The sequence below is a fragment of the Stegodyphus dumicola genome, chromosome 1, assembly GCF_044657685.1.
Source record: "Stegodyphus dumicola isolate Sdum_Otavi_A_Nest chromosome 1, ASM4465768v1".
Taxonomy (NCBI): Eukaryota; Metazoa; Arthropoda; class Arachnida; order Araneae; family Eresidae; genus Stegodyphus; species Stegodyphus dumicola.
Window position 1 is genome coordinate 76,466,580 of NC_140768.1, and position 24,041 is coordinate 76,490,620.

The window sequence follows — 24,041 nt, forward strand, 5'->3', positions numbered from 1 at the left end:
CATAGTTTTGGTCCCCACTAGTGGTCGAGTCTTGGTGGTAGTTCGTCCTAAGTCGCTGAACATTGATGTTTCGATCTGGGTTCAATCCCAGGTGAACGGGCTGGCTGCATAATTGTTTTTCGTGGGATTATCCGTGTAAAACGTGGATATGAGCCAGTTTTTGTTAACAAATCCTTCACGAAGGTGTGATTCCTCTAAGGCAGATAGCACTGGCATGCTTTGCTATAATCAAAATAACCCAAACTAAGTTTTAGATTTGGCTATCGTATAAATAAACTTTGAAATAAAAGGTTTGATTTATTCACTCTAGTCGTAATACCAACATTACTATTTTACGCTAAAATAAGTGCATAACGTTAGCGAATGAAAAATGTCGTAAATTTCAAAAATCCAAGACCACTGGAGGCAGACCACTAAAACCACCGAACACGTGTATTTCGAAGTGGGTTCCAATCACGGTGACCAGAGGAGCTGCAAGTGGTGTGGAGTCTTCGTATTTTTCCTATGTTTAATGTAAATACTAACCCTTTTACTTTTCTTACATTTCTTTTAAAATGAAAATGCTAAAAATTTTTCATCTGTTTAATTTTATTTTGAATATAATCTCAGCTACATTTCGATATTTTGTAATCATTTATAATATTGCGCTAAAATTTTATCACTTTTGCCCTTATAATCCCATAACACACTGTTGAGGCTTCATCCCCCTCCCCAGATTATTCGATAAAACAACTGTGAATTCACATTAAAATGTGTCACCTGAACAATTTTTAGAGATGGTCTTTTCGCGTGATGACAAGAGAATTTTTTCGATTTCTTCGTCAACCATAATTTGCCTCAAACTCCTATATTGTTTTAAAATCGAAAAAAGATTGTTCATTTCAGAGATTCTTGGGTAACTTCTGTTCATCTCAAATGTCGGATGCATAAATTTAAAACACATCTTGTCCATAGTATCTTGTATTTATATCACCAAATAGATGCACACTTTTTTTTTTTTTTTTTTTTTTTTTAGAATTAATACACTACATCTACACTAATGTCTTCATAATTTAGACTTTGGCAATGAAGTTGACTGAAAGTTTAAATAAACCTATTTGCAGCTTGTAAAAATAAAAATTTACAAAAAAGAAAACAAAATAGCAGCAATCTGCGTTATAGTATATTAGGTAGTATTAATAAAGTGTAAAGAATTTAATTATAATTAATTCTTATTAGAAGAAGGCGAAAGTTGTGTGGATATTTTCTTGACGTAATAAAGGTTTAGGCTTTCGCCGTTACTAAGTGACCGGAAGCGGCGGTCATCTTATTATGGAGGCACCTAAGAGGCGGCCACCTTTACCTCCTATGAAGGGATAGACAATTTGCATGCAAGCCTTCTGCGAGACTGGAGCCCCGGCCTGTGGTACCGCAGTAGGTTACACTAACCACTATACCATGTGGGTGTCTGAGGTAATACGGTCGCAGTAGGCAAAAAATTTTATATTTTCTGCCGGCCGCAATACAAAAGTTAAGAGTGCAAGCACAATGTATCTTACTAGATATGTCTATGATATTTATTTAAATTAAAAATAAAGTGCAAGCGGTCATTTTATTTATACAGAACGAAATTTTGATTGCAGAAAAAAGTGTTTATTACAGAAATTAAGTATAAAAATAAACAAGACATAAAATCAAAACTAAAACAAAACTTGTCAATAATTAGCCCGAGTGAAACTGCCAAATCAAACGCAAAATAAACTGCATAATTAGAAAGTTGCAATAATGAAATTCAGTTAGTTTATTTCTGGGATTTCTGAAATTATTCAGAATCTTTTGAAGGAATAAAAAACATTTTACATACTTTTCATATTTTTCGCAGAAAATCCTCGAAGGACGTTTGCCTTTAATGGCTAAAAACATTTTCTTTACTTTTGTTTCTTCTATAGGAATTTAGAAGTTATAGCTTCTTGTTTGAGGGTGCAGAACTACATTTGTTTTCCTAAAATCCAGTTACAATTAAAGAAAGTTCAGATTACAATTTAGTTGTAAAACTGATTAAACATTGAAATTGCTGGAAAACACCAATACACATATTAAAAAAAACTCATTTGAAAGTATATAATGTTATAAAAAACTAATTTCTAAATCAGTATGAATAGGAATTCGAAACTGGACAAATCTATTTTGAAGATACAGCACTGTTTCGGAGATTTTCCGAAGTTTCTAAATTTCTTCTACCAGTGGCGATAATGAATCTGAAACATGTTTTTGTGCTGTAATATATAAAAAGCTTTTAATTGACAAAGCTCCAATTGAAACAAGTCAAAGTGATAAGAAGTACCAATAAGCGCTTCTTTTGATGAGCAAGAGAAAATACAGATTTCTCTTTGTTTTACCCTTGCTTTCTTAAAGAAAAAAATATTTACTATGAAATCAGGTTACTGTAGATAAATTTGGACTTTTGTGAAATATTTTTATGGTTCGATACATTAATACCTTCGTTATAACTAGTCTGAGTGCAAAGTATTTTTGCGCTATTAAGCCTCGATTGTACCGCGATAAGAGGCACCGCGCATGCAAAATCCGAAAGGTAGTATTTAAAATGGTGAACTGAAAAGATAAAAAAATGGTTTTACTGGGCACAAGCGTCATTTTAATTTTACAAATCTAACAACTCTAGTTGCACAGAACTACCCCAGTCAGTAGCACTCCAAGCAACTCAAAAGTAGCCACAAAGTCCATCAGCGGCCGGCTATTAAAACCGCTGCACACCTGGGTCGTTCGATCCCGGTCCAGATTTGGACGAACAAGTTAGATATATTATACAAGTTATGGATTTCCGTAGTTTTATAAATGTATAAAGGAAATATGAGCCAGTTTCCCTCAGAAAGTTCTCCACTAAGGCATTCCTTCCATAAGACATTATGTCTTACTGTGCTTTGCCATAATTTAAATTTTTTATCCAGACACAGTTTTTCCTAGAACAGAACTTTTGTAAATTCATTTCCAGGAACAGATTACAGTGCTCGACACTTGAATGAATCTAGAGGGTAGCTCTTAACATTAGCGATTTTCTCAGCAGATTTAAAACTGGATCTGTAGCTTTCCTCAAATCTATTTGCCCAAACATGTTTAGTTTCATGAGAATCCACAATGATTTCTGACAATTTTCTCACGTAAGCGTTACAAAAATTGTGTTTTGTAAATTATGGTTCAAAATATTAATCCTATAAGTCAAAAGGAAGTCATTAATGTGCAGTGAGGTCTATTTAAAGAGTAAATAAGAATTGAGTATGTAATAAAAGATGCAGTCTTATATCAAAATAAGATTTCATCCTGCAGTAGTCATAAGAAACATTTTCTTAAGGCTGACAACCTATGAAATCAGAGCGCAGGAACTTATAAAGTGTTGCGGTTATGGGAAAAAAAAAAAACACGAAGAATCCTGCCGATAAGTTGACGCATTTTATAAAGTTAAAGCAAAATGAACAAGACACCAATTTATGGGTGTTAGCTAATTCAAATGTCGCGAAACATGTCTCAACACATTTCAAGCCCCAGCATAATATTGTGTATAAGTGTAAAATCGTATAAAAACGAAATTGCATAAAGAATAAGGTCTAACCAAAATTCGATAAAAAGCTGTCCGAAGTAGTTTGGCTTACTCATAAAACACGGACGTGTAGGCCTTTTTATGCATTCCTCACCAATGAAACGTTTAAACATGAAACGGTTAACTGAATAGATAATCGAGAAATAAGAAAATGCTCTAAAAATAAAAAAATTCAAATTTTTAAACAGCGTCAAGTGTATGCCTAGAAAATCTGATGCCCGTACCACTTAAAAAAACAGCTATAAGAACAATATCCAAATGTCTTACCCAGCTAAACTTATTAACAAATATTTTTTTATTTTTGAAATAATTTATATATTATATATAAAACTGTTCGCGATCCATGCTGAAATCCTTTAGATACATTTTATGAATATTACGTGCAGCTAGAATATCATTAAATTCAAATTCTCTTTGCTGACCCACGTACCTTGTCTACATATTCCTCCAATTCTCTGTGGTTCACATCATTTTCCATTTGCTAATTTATTGTACCTACGTCAGCCATTTTTATTATAATATTCTTAATACGATTAGTGACAAGTCTCATTCCTCTCACTTTCCAACCATTCGTCTTAATTTTCTTAATTTCCAAAATCAGAAACACTAAAAATAATTTCAGTTAAGACACGCTACCGCAATAGCTTTGCTGCCAAAACTTTGTTTTAACGAAATAGGGAATAAATTTTTTCAAACCCCGAATTCAAATCGAGATCTGAATTTCATTCCACGAATTTAGCAGTCCTGCTCTTCATTTAAAATTGTTCCCAAACCCTTCAAGATTTATTTTCCGCAAGAACTCATCGCAACAGGTTTCTTATAAACGAGTTATATTGTTAATATGACTGATACTCCGGCTAGATCAGTGAATCATGTTAGAACACCATTCTTCCTGCTGAATATGATTAACATGGCATAATACCAACTAGACTTGTCAGACCGTTACTTCCAATTACTGAATTAAAATTATTAACCTTTTCGTAGAAATTTCAACAACCATACAATTAAATGACCTCAAATCGAAAGGTTTTCAAAACTTGAGACAGCTTTCAGGCGATTTTATATTTGCCTAATGCTTAATTGCTTAATGGTTTGGAATTACGAGTCTCTGAGGCAAAGAAGAATTTCTGCGATATATCATCGTTACCGTATTTAAATTGTTTGCAATTTGGAGGCCTCTATCACTTCCCTTTTGTGAAAACTATTCATAAATGTTAAATTATGCTTTAAATTTTTAATGCTTTTCTCACGTAATCACCGAATTCTCTTTGTACAGCTGAAGAAACAGCCTTTGACCCTAGAATAAAACTCTTCACATTTAGTAAAGGGCATTCCTGAAAGACAGAAAATACCCCACATTCAGTTACAACTGCATCTTAAATACAAAAAACTAGGTAGTATATCTGCGGGATAGTGGAGCTAGTGAGCACGGTTTAGAAGTTGGCGTGCATTTCATTGTTGTTTGTGAGAGTAAAATTTACACAAGTCAGTTCTTGAATGCAAAAGTTTTTAAACATTGAAAATCAGCTTTAAAATACATTAAATGAGCTCCGAGTGCATAGAAGAGAAGTGCTTTTGCTATACACACACACACACACACACACACACACACACACATTGTGCCTGGGAGGGGAATGCCCATTTAATGTTCGTTTAACCATTCAAATAAATTTTTCCATACAAAGAATTTTTAACTACCTTACAAGTTTGTTACAGCTTTAATATTACAATTGTGTATACATTTCATAAACTTGTTAAAGTCACGTTACAGTTTAGATTCCACTCCTCAGTTTCATCCCCAGTTTGAATTAGTTGTACTTTGTCTTACCAGTTTTAACGAATTTTTTAAAACTGTTCTTTGTTAAGTTGATTACTTAAGCTCATGCATTCTTGTATAAAACAAAATGCACGCTAAAGAATAAAGTATTTAAAAAAATAAGTTTCTACAAGTAAAAAGCTTCTAATGAAAGAAAATATCAAGCAAGAAGTAAAGTTAGCAAAAGAACTGCCCACCTGCGAGTCATCTGACGGTATTGCTGCTTCTGTTTGCCTGTTTCAAGGAAATAATCCAAAAAATTATTCCCAGATTATGATTATTCTAGCTGTTTTGAGTTTTCCAAAATCTTAAAACATAGGTAAAAATAAAAATTCGAGCAAAAAACCCAACCAAGTTAGTCCATCACAGAATGAAATTTGCTTACAATTTAGCATTTGTAAGTTTGCCTCCGGGTGGAGGATTCTCGGGGTATTCCGAAGCGGACGCGGAAATAATAAACAGTGTACGTAAAGCAGTAAAGAAAAGGTTTACTTGGGCAGATGCTATCGCTGGCTACGAATTTTAATATACTGGCTACTTATAGAATCTGAAACCACCATATTAAAAGGCACTGCGTTTCTACTACATAAAAAATACCGAGGCCTATATTGATGCAAAAAATTAGATTTCAGTATTAATTCATAAAAATAACTAGCAACCAATGCAAGAAAATTAACAGAAAGCTTCGCAGTTTGAATTATTTACCGCTTAACACCCATATTAAATTAATTGGTAAATAGAGATAAAAATTGAAAAAAATCTGACGTTATTTTACGAAATTGAGGAGGTTTTATTTTTCGATGGTTACAAGGGATTTGTGGAATATCATTACTATATCAAAATGTATTTTGCAAAACCTAACAAATGTCAGCTGTTTTCACAATACTCGATTTCTCAATCTTTCCATGTATTACTTGAATACCAAACCTAAAACTAATGAAGAAAACCGCTTCAACTTTTAAAACATTTTAAATGTAATAACCTAGTTTTCGCTAATTATGATTCAATTGATAATTTGGAATTCGTGGCCACTTGAACTGTGAAACTATTCGAGTTCTTAGCGAGATATACAATCAGGAGGAAGTTTGTCGTTTTATACATCGAAACCAAGTAAACATGCAATTGCAAATGAGTTTTTTCCAGTGAATCTACACTTAGAGCTACTTGCAAATGACTTATAAAATAGAAAACTGCTTTACAGCTACTTTTCAGTTCCCACCATGTTTCTTATTTTAAAGTTCTTTTAACAGTGCTTTCGAGTTAATGTGATAAGTTTCCTACAAGTTCAAAAGAGAAACCTCTGTGTTTAGAAGATCTTACGTCTTCAGGGTTTCGGTACCTGTATTTTTGATTAAACGTTCAGCATAAAGAGCAGAATATCGTATAAAAAGTAAATAAAAGTACTCCGATATAAAAACGCTCAGGAAATCGACAACGATACATTTACTCACTTTTATTGGCAAACAATGATTATACACATACCTAAAGTTATATATTATGCTTAACTCCAATTTAAAATAAGTGAATTAGTCCACAGTTTCTCATGTCGCATGCTAATAAATTTGCATTAAGTCAGGAAATTTAAAATAAATTAGTTCTATGTCAAGAAATATTAAAACTTGTAAAGAAATGTTAAAAACGCCTTTGCACTCACAGATTTTTAAGAAATAGGGTGTAACCCAAAAGAAACACAGCAATACCAATAGCCCTTCCCTTCGAGTTTTCTTGTGTTATTATCGTGTGTGCACCTCCAACAGCACACAAAGCACCTCCGGCAACAATTAGCCGATTTTGATAGCAACTGCTTTTAGGTTTACTATTTTCATCGAAAATTTCTCTTTCTGACGAACTTCTAACATTCTGTGAAGAGGTCATTGAAGAAATGTGAATTTCTACCAGTTCATTAAAACTTTCAGAAACAGCCTTTAATAGTTCAGCAATATTCTTCATTTTCTCCTCTAATGAGATCTCTGAAGATGTCCCACTCTTTCTTGGAGAGAGCTTTCGTTTTTTATTCCTTTGATCTTTTAACTCAAATTTTTCATCCAAATCTTTCTTGAACTCCCGCAACTTCCCTTTAGCATCCTCTAGTTCATCTGTTATGTTGCTTGTACATGCATTGCGATCGGATGCATTTAATGTACGTACCTGAATAACATCAGCTACAGTTAAATGCTCGGTACCTTCAATTTTGTATAAAGAAGGAGTTGAACGAAACCTTTTTCTCCGTTTTACAGAGCGTGGTTTCTTTTTTACATTAATATTTGTAGCAAACTCAAGAGCAACTGGTGATGATTCTGAAGGGTTGACTACAGTAGACTCTGAAGCTAATTGACGTCTAGCAAATTCATTAGGTCTTTCAAAATCATCGATTACACGCGATCGATTATCATTCCAATTTTCAGGCACTTCAAAGGAAATCTGTTCACATTCCACCTCTACTGGACCACTTTCAGATATTAAACTGTCTTTCCTTTCTCTCGAAAACCGAAGTTTGGAAAAGATGGTAAAGATTTCTGGTATTGAATTGCTTCGGGGTTCATAGTGCAAGGGAAGACTCAAATAGTCTTCAGTTTCACTCTTTAGAGGAAGCGTCGGATAGTCTTGCAATTCATCTGTTAGGGAAATTAAATCTTTATCTTTTTCAGAATAATCAGTTTCTGGCAACGGATCATCATGAAGTTCCTCTTCTACTGAATAGCCTTCCGATGTTTCCATTATGGACAGGCTTCCTGGCTGGTTTTTAGGCTGAAAAGAATAAAATCATTAATACCCATTTGCCACAAAATTTTTATATTTCGGAGCTTAATAGTATTAAGCTTAAATTATTTACATATTTCAACAGTAAATGCCGCCTTTATATTTCTACATTAGAGGACACAAATATTAGAAAACTTGTTAATATCTATTCTAATTATTCATAATTTGGGCTTAATCATGTAACCCTACTAGCAAATACACGATATTGCAATGCCTCTAGTTGCCCATGGATTAGATTCCTAGAGAAGGGGAATCTGGATATATACTTAATTCGTCCTCGGCGACATTACGCTTTTTGTTTTTTCCCAGATTATGAAAAGTTTCCTGCTGATAGTCTAAAAATCTCGTTAACACGTTTTATAGGTAACATGAATACAAGCGAATTTATTTTAAGTCCTTCTCGAAAGACTTCCCTCTTTTAATGCAGATACCCTTCGAACGTTTTTTGAAATTTCGGTCCGTTGCTATATTTCGCAATGTTCAAACTTCCGTTTTGTAAAGAAAAGTCAAAATATGCAATGTAGCCAGAAGCTAAAATTTTACGGACACTAACAATTTACAAGAAATATAGATACCCTAAAATGGCTTGGTTTACTTGATTATGACAAAGTACACTAGAGCTATCTGCTTAAGGGAAGTGATGCCTTCGTGAAGGACTTTTTAAGGAAAATTAGCTCGTATACACGTTACACACAGAAAAAGCAGTCGTTCTTATGGGATTGGACTCAGATCGGAACTAACAGAGTTCAGCGATTTTACCGCTGCGGTTAGTGGGGCTAACTCAGAATGGTAATTCAAGAAAATACTATGCAGCAATAAATGTCAGACTTTCGTACGTTAAATTGGTGAAAGTCATAAATATTATGTTTACGGATTTACAGTAGCAAAGATTGTTAACCTTGTTTATCTTAAAATAAGTTAATCCAAAGAGATATTGTACATTTAAATTCTGAAGTTCTGAGCAGTACAATTTGCCAGTTATAACAGCCTCTCCCGATATAATGAGTAGTGGTTATAAGAAAGTTGGATTTAATATGCCCTCATCGGCGACATTTGCAGCAGTCATAAGGGGACTGTCGCTGTGAAGAGATGTTGTTAAAGAGTCTTCCCGTGTTTTGTAGCACACCAAAATCTCGATTATGACCTAAATTTCTGATAAGCCTAATAGACAAGGCTAAGGTACGAGTTAAACATTCAAATTAAGTTCCCGAATCTACGTTTTCCTCCTGCTTCCATCAGTTTTATCTTACGAGTTCTATTGCATATATATATCTGTTATTTCTTAATTTAGGAGATATATGCCCGAATTCATAAAAGGAAAGATTTATTTGGGTTTTAAGTTTTATTTTTCAGCTTATTTAAATATGGCAAAATAGGTGACGGCCACCATCTACCATGGTCTTCATGGAGAATTTTCAAAGGGAAACTGGCGTGTAGATACGTTACTCATGAAAAAAGCCCATTCAGGTAGTCCTTTCGTCTAGAATCGAACCCAGAGCAAACTATCAGTGTTCAACAATTTTACCGCCCGAAGGCAACGAATACTTTTCGAAAGGCAGATTACAATAAACAAAAAGGATCTTTACTGTGATAGAACATGCAGTAAAGTTTTCCAGTGGTACAACAGACTTATAAACAAATTCTGTGCGTGGCATTTATTTTCACAACCGTCGGTAGTAAATACGATTCCATTTGGAAGAATCTTGCATGATGCAAATGTTCAATTGGTATTTTTAAATTAAAGAAATAGTTTTGGAAAAGTGCGAAACCCAATTTCATTCTGATCCCCGTCAGTTTAGTTAAATTCAGGAAAATTTCATACGAATTTTCAAAAAGAAAATTATTAACTCCTATACTACAATTTGACAGTTATTTCCTTTCAACTTTTGGAGTTTTGCATCTTTCCGTGCTTCCCTTCAGTTTCTAGGAAGGACGAATTTTGTTCTTTGAAGTAATTTAAGAGATTAACGTTTAAGGAAGTTTATCACGGTCGAAACGAGCTGGATGAAAATGTTTTTAAGTTAATGCATATGAAAAGGCGATGACTTCATACTTCCACCCTACATATGTCTTGATACAGGAGGTTGTTTGGCGGGTTCTTGTTCTATAACAGGGAATATTCAGCTCAAGTTGAGTAAAAATGGACACTGTTCATTTTATGCAACTTACAAGGCGATATTTTAAACGCAGATCGTAAATTCAAGTCATTTTTAAATAACCTAAGTTATATCCTGAACGACATCTTGGCGAAAAAGCTTAATTAGCTCGCGAAATCTTAAAGAATCGATACGATAACTTACATCTATTGATTTTATTAATGCCGCAGTGTTTAGGATTGGATTCATTAGATAACGGTAAAGTAACAATGGAGCTATCTACACCCAAGAGAAATATTCCTTTGTTAAGGATTTTAACGCAAACCTATTACTTGCCGTTTTTAATATGGAAAAAAGCACGAAAACGCTTATGCAACCCGTCTATTCGTCTGGAATTGAACTCGGGTCATACTACTATCAGCTCGCTTTATACTCTTGGTCTGCTTTATTAAGAACCGATGTTAATACATCAATTTCATTCACCTTTCAAAAACCTCCAATTGGCGACTCCTGCACTCAAATAGCTAAATATGAGTGAAGTCTCTTGGTACACGGGAAAAACCTCGAATCCATCAATACATTAAACTTCCTTTAAAAGCAGGAAATTCACGAAAATTTATGGGACAAAAAAGCAGCATTAGCATTTAATTGAATAAAAATAACATTTGATGTCTTGAGAAATCCGTTTAGTATAGCTGAAACTCGTTCATAACGGTGTAAAAATGCGTGAGCAATGAATGAAATGTCAGTTAATACCTGCATTATCTTCAGATTGGTAAAAATGCATTCTAGTCAATAAAATATGGATTTCAATGTATCCAACATACAGATAGTGTGATCACTTGCTACTGCATACGAGTTCTGCTTACATTGGACGAAACGTAACTAGCCAAAACGTTGTACTGGAAGAAAGAAAATGATATTAGATAACTTGCAAAGCTTTGAAGCACCATTTCCATATTTGTTGCTGAATTAATCTCCCTCAGTTTTTAACGATTGGCTGATAAACGAATTAAGATTTATAGAGATTTTTACAGTTCAATGAAGCGCTGTAAAATAGGGAGCTCAAATGGACTTCACCAGGAATTAAACAGAAATGATAGTATTACATAAACGGATGGAAACTGCATCACGCTGATTGGGAGTTGAAGTGTAAAAAGTTAGTTTCGTACTCAAAAATATTTGGAATGTTTAAAACGGTACTTTTTTTGTTCTAGTGGGACGTTACAAAAAATGGCGAAAGTATGTGCTGCATATATTTCTATAATATAGACATTAACAATGATTCCATATTATTCGCTCCTGCTCTGAATTCGATACGAAAAATTTCAAAGCTCACAAAGTTGTAAATTAACGAAAAGTTCAAGATTGAGAAATGAGCGCCAAACAAGACAGTCCCACCAGCGACTGAGCGCATTAAGACTGAATGTTCGGAGCTCGATTAGGTTTGCTATGCGTAACATGAATACGGGGCAGTTTTCTATCGAAAGTCCTCCATGAAGGTAGCCCGGCCTCTTGGCACATTGCCTTCATGTGATTTGCAATGTTCAAATAACTTGATTTAACCAAGAAATAGCTTAACTGGCGGATACACACACACACACCACAGGTTATTCCCAAGACCGATTCTGAATAATGAATGAAGGTTTCGTTTCTTTATTAAGTGGATCACTACATAGAGACAAATATAAAATCGGAAGAGAATTTATCTTCGATAATGATTTTGAATGTTTGCATCCGTATGAATTGAAGTTCATAAATAAATCGGAATCTGATACAAATCGGAATCTAATACTAGGGCTTTGTATTTGCCCCTAAACCTTTAGAAGCAAATATTCAGAGGTTAAACATCTAAATTTGGTAAAGTTAAGTTACACTTGTAACTGAATACTTTCGAATATGAAAACCTTTGCGAATTTTAAGCCATTCTTATTAGTATCCTTAAAGTTAGAATTTATTTGTGCATGCAGGTTAGAAAGTTCAGTACCTTGAAATGTTTTAAAGAACGCTAATGTGGTTAGAATTTTGAACGGAAAAACTCCATGATAAAAATACTAGTTATAAAAACTAATAGTGATGGGGATTCAAAAGTAGTAGATAGAAGCAATCAAAATACAAATTTTCAAGTGATTCCGTACGCTTCAAGATATCTAACCGCAGTTACCTAAATAAACCTTAAGCAGTTACCCAAATAAACCTTTAAAACGATTGTCAGTACGGTACTGAAAGCAAATACTCTGAAAACACAAGAAAATTCAAATCAGTGTCAGCCAACACAATATCCAATGCAGAACAGTTGCAGTAATCCATATGCTACTGTGCTGGATTGCAAACTTTCGTTTCTATGCATCAGAATTTATAAAATATCAGCTACTATTCCAAATGGCCACCTAGAGTATTATTTATAGAAGAAATATTATGTTAAATCAAACATTCCCTTTGCAACAGTCTTCTGCCAAATACAGGAGCTTGAATTATGAAAAAAACTCACGTATACTCTGCAATTCCACGTTTTAAAGACAAGGAAAACTTCGCTTGTTTTAGGATCTACGGAGAGCTAGCTGATCCTAAAAATAATTGAACTGATCCTTCTATTATTCTTCGGGGTTTATCCCACGTTTCTGACTAAACTATTGGAGATAATTTATTTTATTAGAATAGATCAAAAATCAAGCTATCACTGGTAATCACGAGAGATACTTAAAAGTACATGTAAAGGAAGTATTTGTTAAAAATAACAGACTTATGACAGCTTACCTTGGGCAGAAAGTTGAAGTGGAACGACTGGCTTGTTTATTAAAAACGAATTTCACATTTAAAGTGAAGTACCACAGTGTTTCTCAACCGCTGGTCAGTCCAAAATCTAGTTATTTGTACAAAAATTCTGCCAATGGGTCGAATTATTAAACTTACAAATCCGCGAGAATGTACCGAAATATTTTACCGGTCCTTGGAGTAAATTCAGTTAAGAAACACTGAAGTACCTTATGGTATCGCTTTGATAATTTTGTAAGCATCTTGCGAAATAACAACAGACAATAGTTCATTTAAAATGGACTCGATAATTCAGAACAAATAACTAGCAGATTTAGATAATTCATAAATAACTTTACGTATCCTTGAGTTACGCTTTTACTTATCAGAAATGAACTCTGTAATAAAAATTTATTCCGTATCTTTCAGTTAACCAGAAACAGGTCTCGTACATCTTATTTTGACAGAATTCTTCCTAGCAGTTAATTATCTATCACTTATTTAAATATTGCAGCTGTAATAGAACATAAAAATACAAACGCTTATTAAAACATTTAGAAATTTATAACTTACTGAAGTTTCAGTAGAACTTTGCTCCGCCATCGTGCTTTGACAAAAAGAAAGGCAAAGAACATTGTTGAGAAGTAAAACTGTGATTTATATTAAAAAAGGGGCCGCCACTATCACACCATTATACGTCAGTGATTCAATTTGCATTGCCGTTGTTTACTTACGTTATTAGAAATACATTGCGTCTTATGAATTCGCATAGTAATAGTTTATTCCATCTGTATATTTAAATTCTTCCATTGTAAACATTTATTCCATTGCACTAACTAAATTATTAGATTTTTTAGTAGAAGCAAGTAATAATCTGATTTTTCTTTAGCTTTTACCACCCCTTTCATTATATCATTCGCTTTACAATTACTTTTGTAATATTTTCTAGTAAATCTTACCTGATATATTGAAATATTTTTGTCAAACTTGTATGGACAATTTCCTATCAACGCAGAAATAACATGAAATATTTTGGAAACTGTACATATATTTAAAATAAGAAATATTTACAGCTGGTATTTAAATTTTAAAATGTGTCATGGGGAGAAACAACAGGGATTTTGTAATTACTGTAATGTATTTACGGATATAAAATTTTATAAATAAGGACCAAAATTCTTTTTATTAATTGTTTTGTACCAGATCTATACAAAGTGTTTGTTATTGATAACTTTTCAGTAAAATATGAAAATACTTTTATAGAACAAATATCTATTATTATTGAACAAATATTGTACTCTTTTCTCAATTCACATTCCTATATTGAGGTAAAATTCCCCGTTCTTCAAAATGATTTGTTTAATTATGACAAATCAGCTAGGACGTAATCTAAATCTCTTCAAAGTGAATGCCTTTCTATTAAAATATGATAAATCAATGTGTGACTTTAATTTTTACGAAATGTTAAATTAATTCAGCAAAAGATGAATTACCAATAAGAAGTCAAATTTCCAGAAAAACAACTAGACTTGTTTGAGCATGATACATTTCATTATTCATAATTACTTTTAAAAATATGAAAAGATTTTGTATGATATAAAATTAACAAATAGAAACTAATGTTTTGAGGACAGCGTAGTTACAAAAACATTGAACATTACAGAAAACAAAACTCAACTCTACAAAACCACTCAGAATTATAGGTATTACTTATGAAGATTTGAGAAGATATATTTGCCGGTTGAATGAACGTTACTTAGTCGAATTAATATTATCTGGTTTTTATTACAATAGTAAAGATCAAATGTCTGCTAGAATACTATATGAAGGAATGGTAACTCTCTTTAATGTTATTTGACGGTAGCTAGCAATATGTAAATTTCAAGGGCATAGTGTATAATCTTTAATATTTTTGTTATTTGTTTTACATATACAAAACTAAAGTATTACATAATGAAATTTTAATAGTTTTTAAAATATAATTTCAAATACTATATTTTAGAAACAAAGAAATGCAGTATTGATAGTTTAGAATCGTAAATTAAATTCTCGATAATTTAGTTTCGGGATAAATGTAATGACTTAGAAGAAATAGGTTACAACTTAATCAGAACAATTCTATTACTAAAGTGCTAACATTTGAAAATAAGCATTAGCCATATTTCATTATTTTTTTTCGTGCATTTATCATTCCAAACGGCACTTACATATTAACGCAACCACCCTGGGACAATATGGCGATTTTATGTTGCCGATGGAAATGTGAAAGTTACTTATCGAGTTCAAGGTGGTGACTTTAGCAACTGTGTATTTTAACATACCTATACTATATTTATCGTAAATCGGCAAACATTATTAACATATATTAGAAAAACAGTTAAGCAATTTAAAATAAAAATTTTTAATTATTAATAGAGATTATATGGTAACAAAATAAATAAGTATTGCAAAATCATTTTGTAATTTTATGCTCTGATCTCCCTGTGCATACAGCTTTCTTTTTTCCGAAAAAAGGGGGGGGGTCAGAGAAACACACAAACCTGTCTCAGACACAATTTCAACATTATTAATAAGCTATCTATCATACGCATCTCATTGTTTCTTTTTTTAGCGATTTTGCCACAAAAATAATATACTCCTGCAGAGATTTTACTGCTTTTTCTTCCATTGCTAGCAAATTCTGGAACCGAATAATTTAAAATTGAGGTTGCAACTTAGAACGAGAAGAACGCTTAAGAAAATGGCGATGTTGCTTGGCTGAAAGACTTACGAAGGTTGCCAGAAGGACATTAATGCGCGTGGTTGCCAGAGTTTGGCATATTCCGATGATTTGGGGATAATACGTAAGTACTAATGAGTTCCTTGATAAAAGCCCACACAATAAATATCCGCATGGATAAAATTCCACATGAATTAAGACTCATACAGGAAAAAGCTCCCGTTATTCAAAGCTTACATCATGGAAAGTCTACATGTAAAAAGACATATGACTGTTACTAATATAGATCTTAATTGTTAATAATATAAAATGCATTTTTGATTGTAATTATAATAAACAAAATAATTGAATCGTATCGGGTCAGACCATAGATAACGCGCTTTTTTCAATTGCGTGAAAATTCGAATGGAGATGAGATAATTACGTCAACGTACTTTATTCTTAGTATAAGTTTTGAAGAATGGAGTTTGATTTTAACATTTATTTTTCAAAGTTATAATGTAAGTGACAAAGGAGCATATTTAGAACTTTTTGTTTAATGAGTTCCATTAAATAATTATTAATAGGAATATTGATGCAGCGTTTGGGGATCGACCAAGTCAACATCAACAGTGATTCCAGAAATTCTGAACAGAAACCTACAGCTAGAGAAAAAGCTTCTTCTTGGAAGATCTATACAGCTTGATGATGATATCCTGCGAGCCTTGGTGGAACATATTCCATCGTAACTATTGAAAAACTAACAGACGGTGAAGGAGAATATGTACTGATTTTTAGTATCTTAAATATATCTTATGTCTATAAATTGAAGATAAGTTCTTCCAGACTATATTATTTATCTAAAAATATCAATTTAGAATTTTATAGTTGTGGGCAAACGAAGTGAGCTGTTCTGCTTTCTGATTAAGTGGTTAGCTATAATATTTCGGAGACAAGTCTGTAAGCTTTACGTTTTTCTTTGATGTGTGAAAATAAAAAATATTATTGTGATGTTTCTTAAAGCAGCTTCTAATGATATATAACTAATGGTATATAATATATATGTTTCAGATTTTAATTTTATTTCTGTAAATGCACTGGTATATGAAATTAGAAGAACATCTTTGTTAAAAGATTTTATTCACAGCGTTTGAGTAAATTTTATTGAACCGTCAAAAGATCCCTCTGAATCATGAAAAGAGAGCTTTAAAGTCAACGTCAACAGTGATTCCAGAAATTCTGAGCAGAAACTAACATTTCGAAATAAAAATTAGCAACAGTAACATCACAGTGTATGTCGATGCAGTGTCATATGAAATGGATGTTTCTTAGTGAACTACATGTTCCGCTTCTCGCAAAAGAAGCAGCTTTTTGCATCTAAATAATTGCATTTTGAGCAAAAGTATATAGAAGCGAGCCGTATAGTTATTAGGAATTGGTCGAAACTAATAGATCGATACATCCATTATTGGAATAAGAAAAAATAAAACTGCACACGTTTGGATGTGATTTCAAGAAAAGGGAAGTATTCGAAGACGTCCTGTTAATGACCCAAGTTACCACCTTAACTGGTTCTTGTAGCTGTTAGAGCAGTCAGTCCTCCACTGTGTCCTTCTGCTCATCGCCCGAGTTGAAGCGCTTCCCTTTGAGATGTGACTTCTCACCAAGTCTTTCACCTTCTCGATGAGTTGCCATATCATTTTCGGTTAAAAATGTTTTATACAATTGGGACTCAGCCTAGCAGCTAATTAACTTACGACATATCTAACAATACTAAGATTACGGGGAGACAGAAAAATGCAAAGAATTATGAAGCATCTCGAAAGGTATACGTCGCTACACACATATTTGCTACTCAAATACATTGCTACTCAAAAGCTGAGCTCGTCGGCCAAGCTCATCTATAAAGCTACAGGGCTTCCGCTCAAAGAAACATACTGGGAAATCGTTCTTGTACTTCTTTCGAGTAGTAATTCCGTTTTACCCGTAGCCCTGTATATGGTCTCCTCTACCAACTGCATGTAATTTTTTGCCACGTATTTTCCATTGCCAGGCATTCAAATACTTTATGTCGAATTTTTGAAAACCTAATGGCCAGATTTTAATGAAATTTAGTACGAATATACATTTATATCAGAGAAAGAGATGTACTATTCGAAAGTCATTTTATGTATTAACAGCTTACAGATTATCAGTAAAGCTCATAGTGCTGGGATGTTCAAAATCCACGATGTGTTATCGAATAGAAAATTAATCTAATATGGGGCATGGTCCCTTCTCATAGCCAGACAGATAGCACATCATGACGCATACGGAACAGAAGGCAATTGTAGACTTCCCACTTCTGCAACAAGGCAATTTTTCAGTTCTGGGATGGTTCTCAGAGGCGAGATGAAATTGCTCTCTCAAGAGCGTCCAAGACATGCTGTACAAAGTTAAGCCTAGGAGATCGGTTGGCCAATCCATGAGATGAATATCCTTACTTTTCCGGTAATCGTCGATCAGCTGAGTCCTATTTGGAAGAGAGTTGTCCTATGGGAATCCAAGACAAACTGCTCCCCTGAACAGTCGAGCATAGGACTCTTCAAGTTTCTCTGTGCACCTCATAGCAGTCAGGAAGCTTTGTCAAATACATGCAGGCGTGAAGGCCGTCCAACATAATGCCTGCCCAAACCATTACAGCTCCGCCATTCTTTTCCCAGATGAGAGAGGGATGGTATTGTATTCCAGACTCTTTTCAGATACAAGTATGCCGAGGATCAGTGTCGAGCTGAATATGGACTCATCTATAAAAAAACACGGTGCTCCACTTAAGTCTGATGCAAGGCACATACAGCCCTATCTCATGAAGCCTGCGGGCGACTGCAAATAGTGAAATTCGGGTTCCAGTGGCAGCACACGGCTCACTTGATTCTGTAGAGCTGTAGCAGTCCTGTGTCACCACCTTCAAACTGCGGAGTAATAATAATATATGAATAAATAAGGGTAAAAAGCATTTCAGCAGTTCAAAACCTTATTTAATTAAACGCTGACAGCTGCAACACCTGGGGGTAATATAGTAAAATAAAAACAAAAATAAAACATTTAAATCTATCCCATATTCAACTGAGAATAAAACATTCAGAATAAAAATCGAGAAACACAGTACCCAAATTGCATTAAAAGTTGAAAAAAATGTGCAAGCCAAAAACGAAAACGGTAAAAGAGAAGAATGTTATTTACATCCTTTGTCCCATCATCATGAAGGAGCAATCCATTCATTTATTTATTTCGTTGCACCAACCCACTGATTACGACGAGGAGAAAGATGTAAGTAATCTTTTTTCTTTTAAGTGCTTGCTTTTTGGTTTACACTTTTTTTTCAGCTTTTCATGAACTCAATCATTTTGCTTCTCGATTTTATTTCGACTGGTTTGTTCCGAATCAGATATGAGATGAATTTAAATGATTTATTTTATTTATTATTTTTATTTTACTATATATATATATATATATACATAAAGAGCATTTTAATATGTAAACTGTTCTTTTGTCATGTTATTAGGAGTTTCGTTTTGGCTTCAAAATGTAAATAGAAATGTAATTTGGTTATTTTCGCAAAAATATTGGTTCTCAAATGTTATTTTTTATTGATATAATAAATTACGTAGGAGAAAGATTATTTGTCAAAAGATCCTGTGCCGCCCATTGCAAAGGAAAGGAGGTAGATACATGGTATTTCCTTGAAATAAAGTTTTTTTCGACCTCTGTAAAGCATATGACGATACAAAAATCAATTAATTCCATTCTAAGTGCAATATTTAGTTAACTAATTAAATACATCTTCTAATTTTATGTCTAAAACTTTCCATAAAATTGGCAACTTGATGGCCTTCGTTTTTACCAAAATTAGGCGGAAAATAAATAAAGCAAAATATACCTCTAAATATTCATTACGTCAGAAACTACTAATTTATACATGAAATGTATTCCGTGCTATGAGAAACAGGTGTTCCCACCCAAAACATTTACTCTTTTTTCCGCCTCGGAGCGAAAAGAGCTGTATACTAGAGTCCACTCATCCAGTATTTATACAGATGGCATCCCTGAATTATCGCAATACTTAGCAGTAAAAAGGAATTATTTGATTTCCCTAGGGTAGAACAAAGTGGCAACACTAGTGGGCAGTTGAATAAATTTGCATCTGTACTCTTACTATATTCATAATAGCAGATTAACTCATAACATACTCATAGCAGCAGATTACTGAAATGAAAATTATAATTACCTTTTAATACTTTAATATTATTCAAATTAGCATAGAAAATGAATTGCTGCTAATTAATTTAGTGTACTACTTACAGCTAAACTAATTTAGTATTTCTCTTTAATGAACATAAGCTTTGAATTTTGATGCACGAAATAATAAAAAGCGAATTCAAAGCCTCTAGAAATGTAAAAGTTTTGCTTCTGCAATGTGTCTAGAAGCAGGGATTCTCAGACTACTGCGCATGTCCAACTAATATGGTATATTACATTACATTTGGTGGTAAAATATTTACACAAAAAATTTAAATGAATCTTCACAATTAGTGTAAAATGGCTACTCTTTTGTCACAAATATTGAAACATGATGTTAGCGTATAACTTTTTTTCTCATTCAGGTAGCAAACAATTTAAAAAGTATCACAGCCCCTGGTTTAGAGTTACCACATTTTGTGAACAAGAATCCAAGATTATAAACATTTGCAGGGAAAGGAAGAATTTGGCACACTACCCCTTTAGAATCAAGTAAAAAATTTGTTTTTGTGATAATGAACGTAAATCATTTCTCTCTCTCTATATATATATATACAGTGAAATACGTTTAATGGAAAACGCTTAAGACGAAATATCGGTTTTCACAAAATACCACAACGATCCCGACAAACTACTATATATTTTCATGGATTTTGTTTTCTTTTAACACAAAACAAAAATCGCTTAACACGAAAAGATTTCCCTTCTGGAAATGAACAAAATGCGGAAAACAGCAGCCGTGTTTATAGCCGAAATTTAAGAGGGGTGTGCTCATCTCTCATCAGTTGCCTTTGGAATTCGGTGGCGAACACATCGCAATGTGTGTAAAAATCGGTGAGTTTGGTTCGCGCCAAAAGAAATGGAGAAGGAGGAGGATATTGAAACTGAGCCGACACTTAATGAAATGTTTGAGAAAGTCTCTGTATTATTGAACTGTCCTACTGTATCATCGAAAGAAGTCGATGCAGTAGATGATGATAATGTGTGTACAGCCCCAGTTATGGCTGACATTTTGGACTTTGTTAAAAGCTACAAAAATATCATTAATGCAGATTCCGACGATGAAAATGAAATGAATAATGCTGCTCCTGTTCTCACGTCATCCAAAATGAGGAACATTATGTAAAATATGCGCAGTTATTTAGACGCACATTTCAATGGTGAAATGAATAACAAAATGGACGACATCGAACAATTTTTGGGCAATTTGATGCTACAAAAAACAATGCAAAGAAAAATATCAGATTATTTTCCAAAAACTCAACAAATGTTTTGGTTTAAAAAAAAAAAAAAAACTTGAAAATTTTGTATTAAAATTAATTCTTGTGGATGTTTTTGTTTCATTGACTTTTATTAAATGCATGCATATATACATATTGTAACAGCTTTAAATAATATTAAAATCTTGTAGATTAAATAATTTAAATAGATGAACATTAAGGTATTTGTGAATGGCAATATTTGAAACCAGACTCGAGTGCCTCGTGCGACTCTCGCACGAAGAATGTAATTTATTTTTAAATGATAGAATATGTTTTCTCTTCTTGTTTGTATGTCGCCATTTTTTTGAGTGTTAAATAAAAAGTTATTGCTGTGTTCCATCATTGGAGTTGCTTCATTTCGCCAAAGAAGCATCACAGTCATAATTATTTTGGAGGCACTGACCGAGATCGAATAATCGTGCGTATTTTTATTTTATTAGTTCATCACTGAACATAATATTAGTGATACCAGATTATTACTTAATGTTTATATAGAATTGCTTTATGTTATTAGTTCATCACTGAACGCAATATTAGTCATACCAGATTATTACTTCCTGTTAATAATAAATTGTCTTATTTTATTACCGTATTTGATATTATATTTAATATTCATTTTAGTTGTCCAGACGGTAGATATATATATATTGCTCTATGTTATTATTCTTATTTTAATCACAATTAATGTGGTACAGAGAATGAACTTCATATAATTTAAATATTTCATTTTTGAGGTATACGTACTTAACAAAGTGCATTTAATTTCGTGATTCCTGACTGCATTAATTAACTAAAGTAATTGAATTGAGCTATTTTGAGGAAATATAGGAACATAGTGTTCGTTAATTTTAAACATAGAAACAATGTCTTACTTAGGAAGAGCTCGTAAGGAAGATTTGCAAAATCTCGCAGCTGAACTGGGAGTTCATGTGACTGCAGATTTGAAAATAGTTGATTTAAAACAGAAAATTGTTGAAAGTAGAGATTATGATGAAATCTTCGTCAAAGGAGTTTTAGACACAATAATAGAAGAACGGAAAGAGAATGAGGAAAGGGAAAGAGAAGAAAGGAAAGAGAGGGAGGAAAGAGAAGAACGGAAAGAGAGGGAGGAAAGAGAAGAACGTAGGAGACAGGAAGAAGCAGAAGAGCGGAGAAGAAACGAACAGTATGAATTAGAGAGATTAAGACTTGAAGCAGAGACAAAGTCTCAAAATACCGGACAGATCCGGCCGAAAACGGAGCTGCGTCACCTTATGCAGAAATTCGATGACAAGAAAGGAGATATCAGTCTATATTTGCTATTGTTTGAAAGGCAAGCAGAATGGGCTAAAATTGATAAAGAAGAATTTGTATCTCATTTACTAGGACTACTTCCTTACGAAGTAACCCAGTTAATAGCTAGAGAACCCTCCGATAAAGCTAAAGACTATGAACACGTGAAAAATTTATTGTTAAGACGGTTTAAATTAAGCCCGGAAAAGTTTAGGCAGAAATTTATGAAACATCAAAAAAGTACCGAATCCATATGGGTGGATTTCAATTATGAATGAGAAAATTATTGCAAATAATGGGTGACTGGTCTAGGAGTTAAGACTTTTGATCAGTTGCTAGATTTGATGGTGCTTGACCAACTTAAACGTCGAGTTCCTCCTGAAATTCGAGATCATTTTCTTGATGAATGGGTAGAGATGATTTCATCTAAAAAATTAGCTGAAAAACTTGATGCCTATGAAAACGTTTGCGGAAACTTTCAAAAAAAGCCTGTAGTGGATCGGCAGAAAGAAAGATACAATGCACTAACTCAAGGTAAATTGAGTTCAGATAATAAAAATGAAACTGAAAAAAAATTGTCATCAGGATTTAATTCGCAAAGCTGGTTTCATAGACCTAGAAGTCCACGTCCAGATGATAAATATGAAAAACGAGAAACGCCACAATGCTACCAGTGTGGGTCCTATCAACATTTAAGACCCCAATGTCCAAAACTTAAGAATAGTACTGAATCTCCTGCTAATCTTAACAGAATTAGTGCAAAACCAGAGGATAAATTTCTATTGCCTTATATTAGTATGGGTTACGTAAATGGTCATAAAATTCCTATATTAAGGGATTCAGGTGCCAGTATTGATATAGTTTGTCGCAAATACATCACGGCGGAAATGCTGACAGGTGAAAATGCGTGGGTGCAACAGCCATTAGATTTGAATCCAACCTGTTTACCATTGGCTGAGATCGAACTAAATTGCAATCTTGGGCGAGTAATAACTAAGGCTGCCATTATTAGAAATGAACTCGACAAAGGAAGGTATTTATTAGGCAATCGAACTTTTGCACTGTTGAATAAACAAGGAAAGGAACCTGATAGTTGTCCTCACCAGGTTAATGCTGTCTCTACTAGAGCTCAGAAGAAAAGAGAAATAGCCGAAGAGAAGATCTTGGAACCGATGAAGGAATAAAATAAAGTATCCAGAGATGTTTTTGAAGAAGAAGATAATTTACCGGAGCTAAATTCGGAAGATGAAACTCTCATGAAACTGGTAAACATTGACTCAGAAGAAATTGCACAACTTCAGCTTGCTGATAAGGAACTGTCTAAAATCATCCAAGAAGTTAAAGAAGGTACATGCAAAAATGAGAACTATAGTCTGACAGGAAAAGAAGTTTTAGTTAAAAAAACGACGGATAAAATGGGCTTTGAAAGACAGCTTGTCGTTATACCTGAAAAACTTAAGCCGTCAATTATAAAGATGTGCCACGAATGAACTTCTGGTCATTTGGGTGT

At 33.4% G+C, this 24,041-nt stretch overlaps 1 protein-coding gene across 1 annotated transcript; it reads right to left on the reverse strand.

Annotated features, from left to right (window-relative positions):
• Positions 1-6,849: 6,849 nt before the first annotated feature.
• Positions 6,850-13,723, reverse strand: LOC118190883 (uncharacterized). The gene is made up of 2 exons (XM_035361678.2): positions 13,595-13,723; positions 6,850-8,159 (listed from the first exon to the last, which is right to left on the reverse strand). The coding sequence occupies exons 1-2, from the start codon at positions 13,622-13,624 to the stop codon at positions 7,062-7,064; spliced, it is 1,128 nt and encodes a 375-aa protein (XP_035217569.1). The 5' UTR covers positions 13,625-13,723; the 3' UTR covers positions 6,850-7,061.
• Between the last annotated feature and the right edge of the window lie 10,318 nt (positions 13,724-24,041).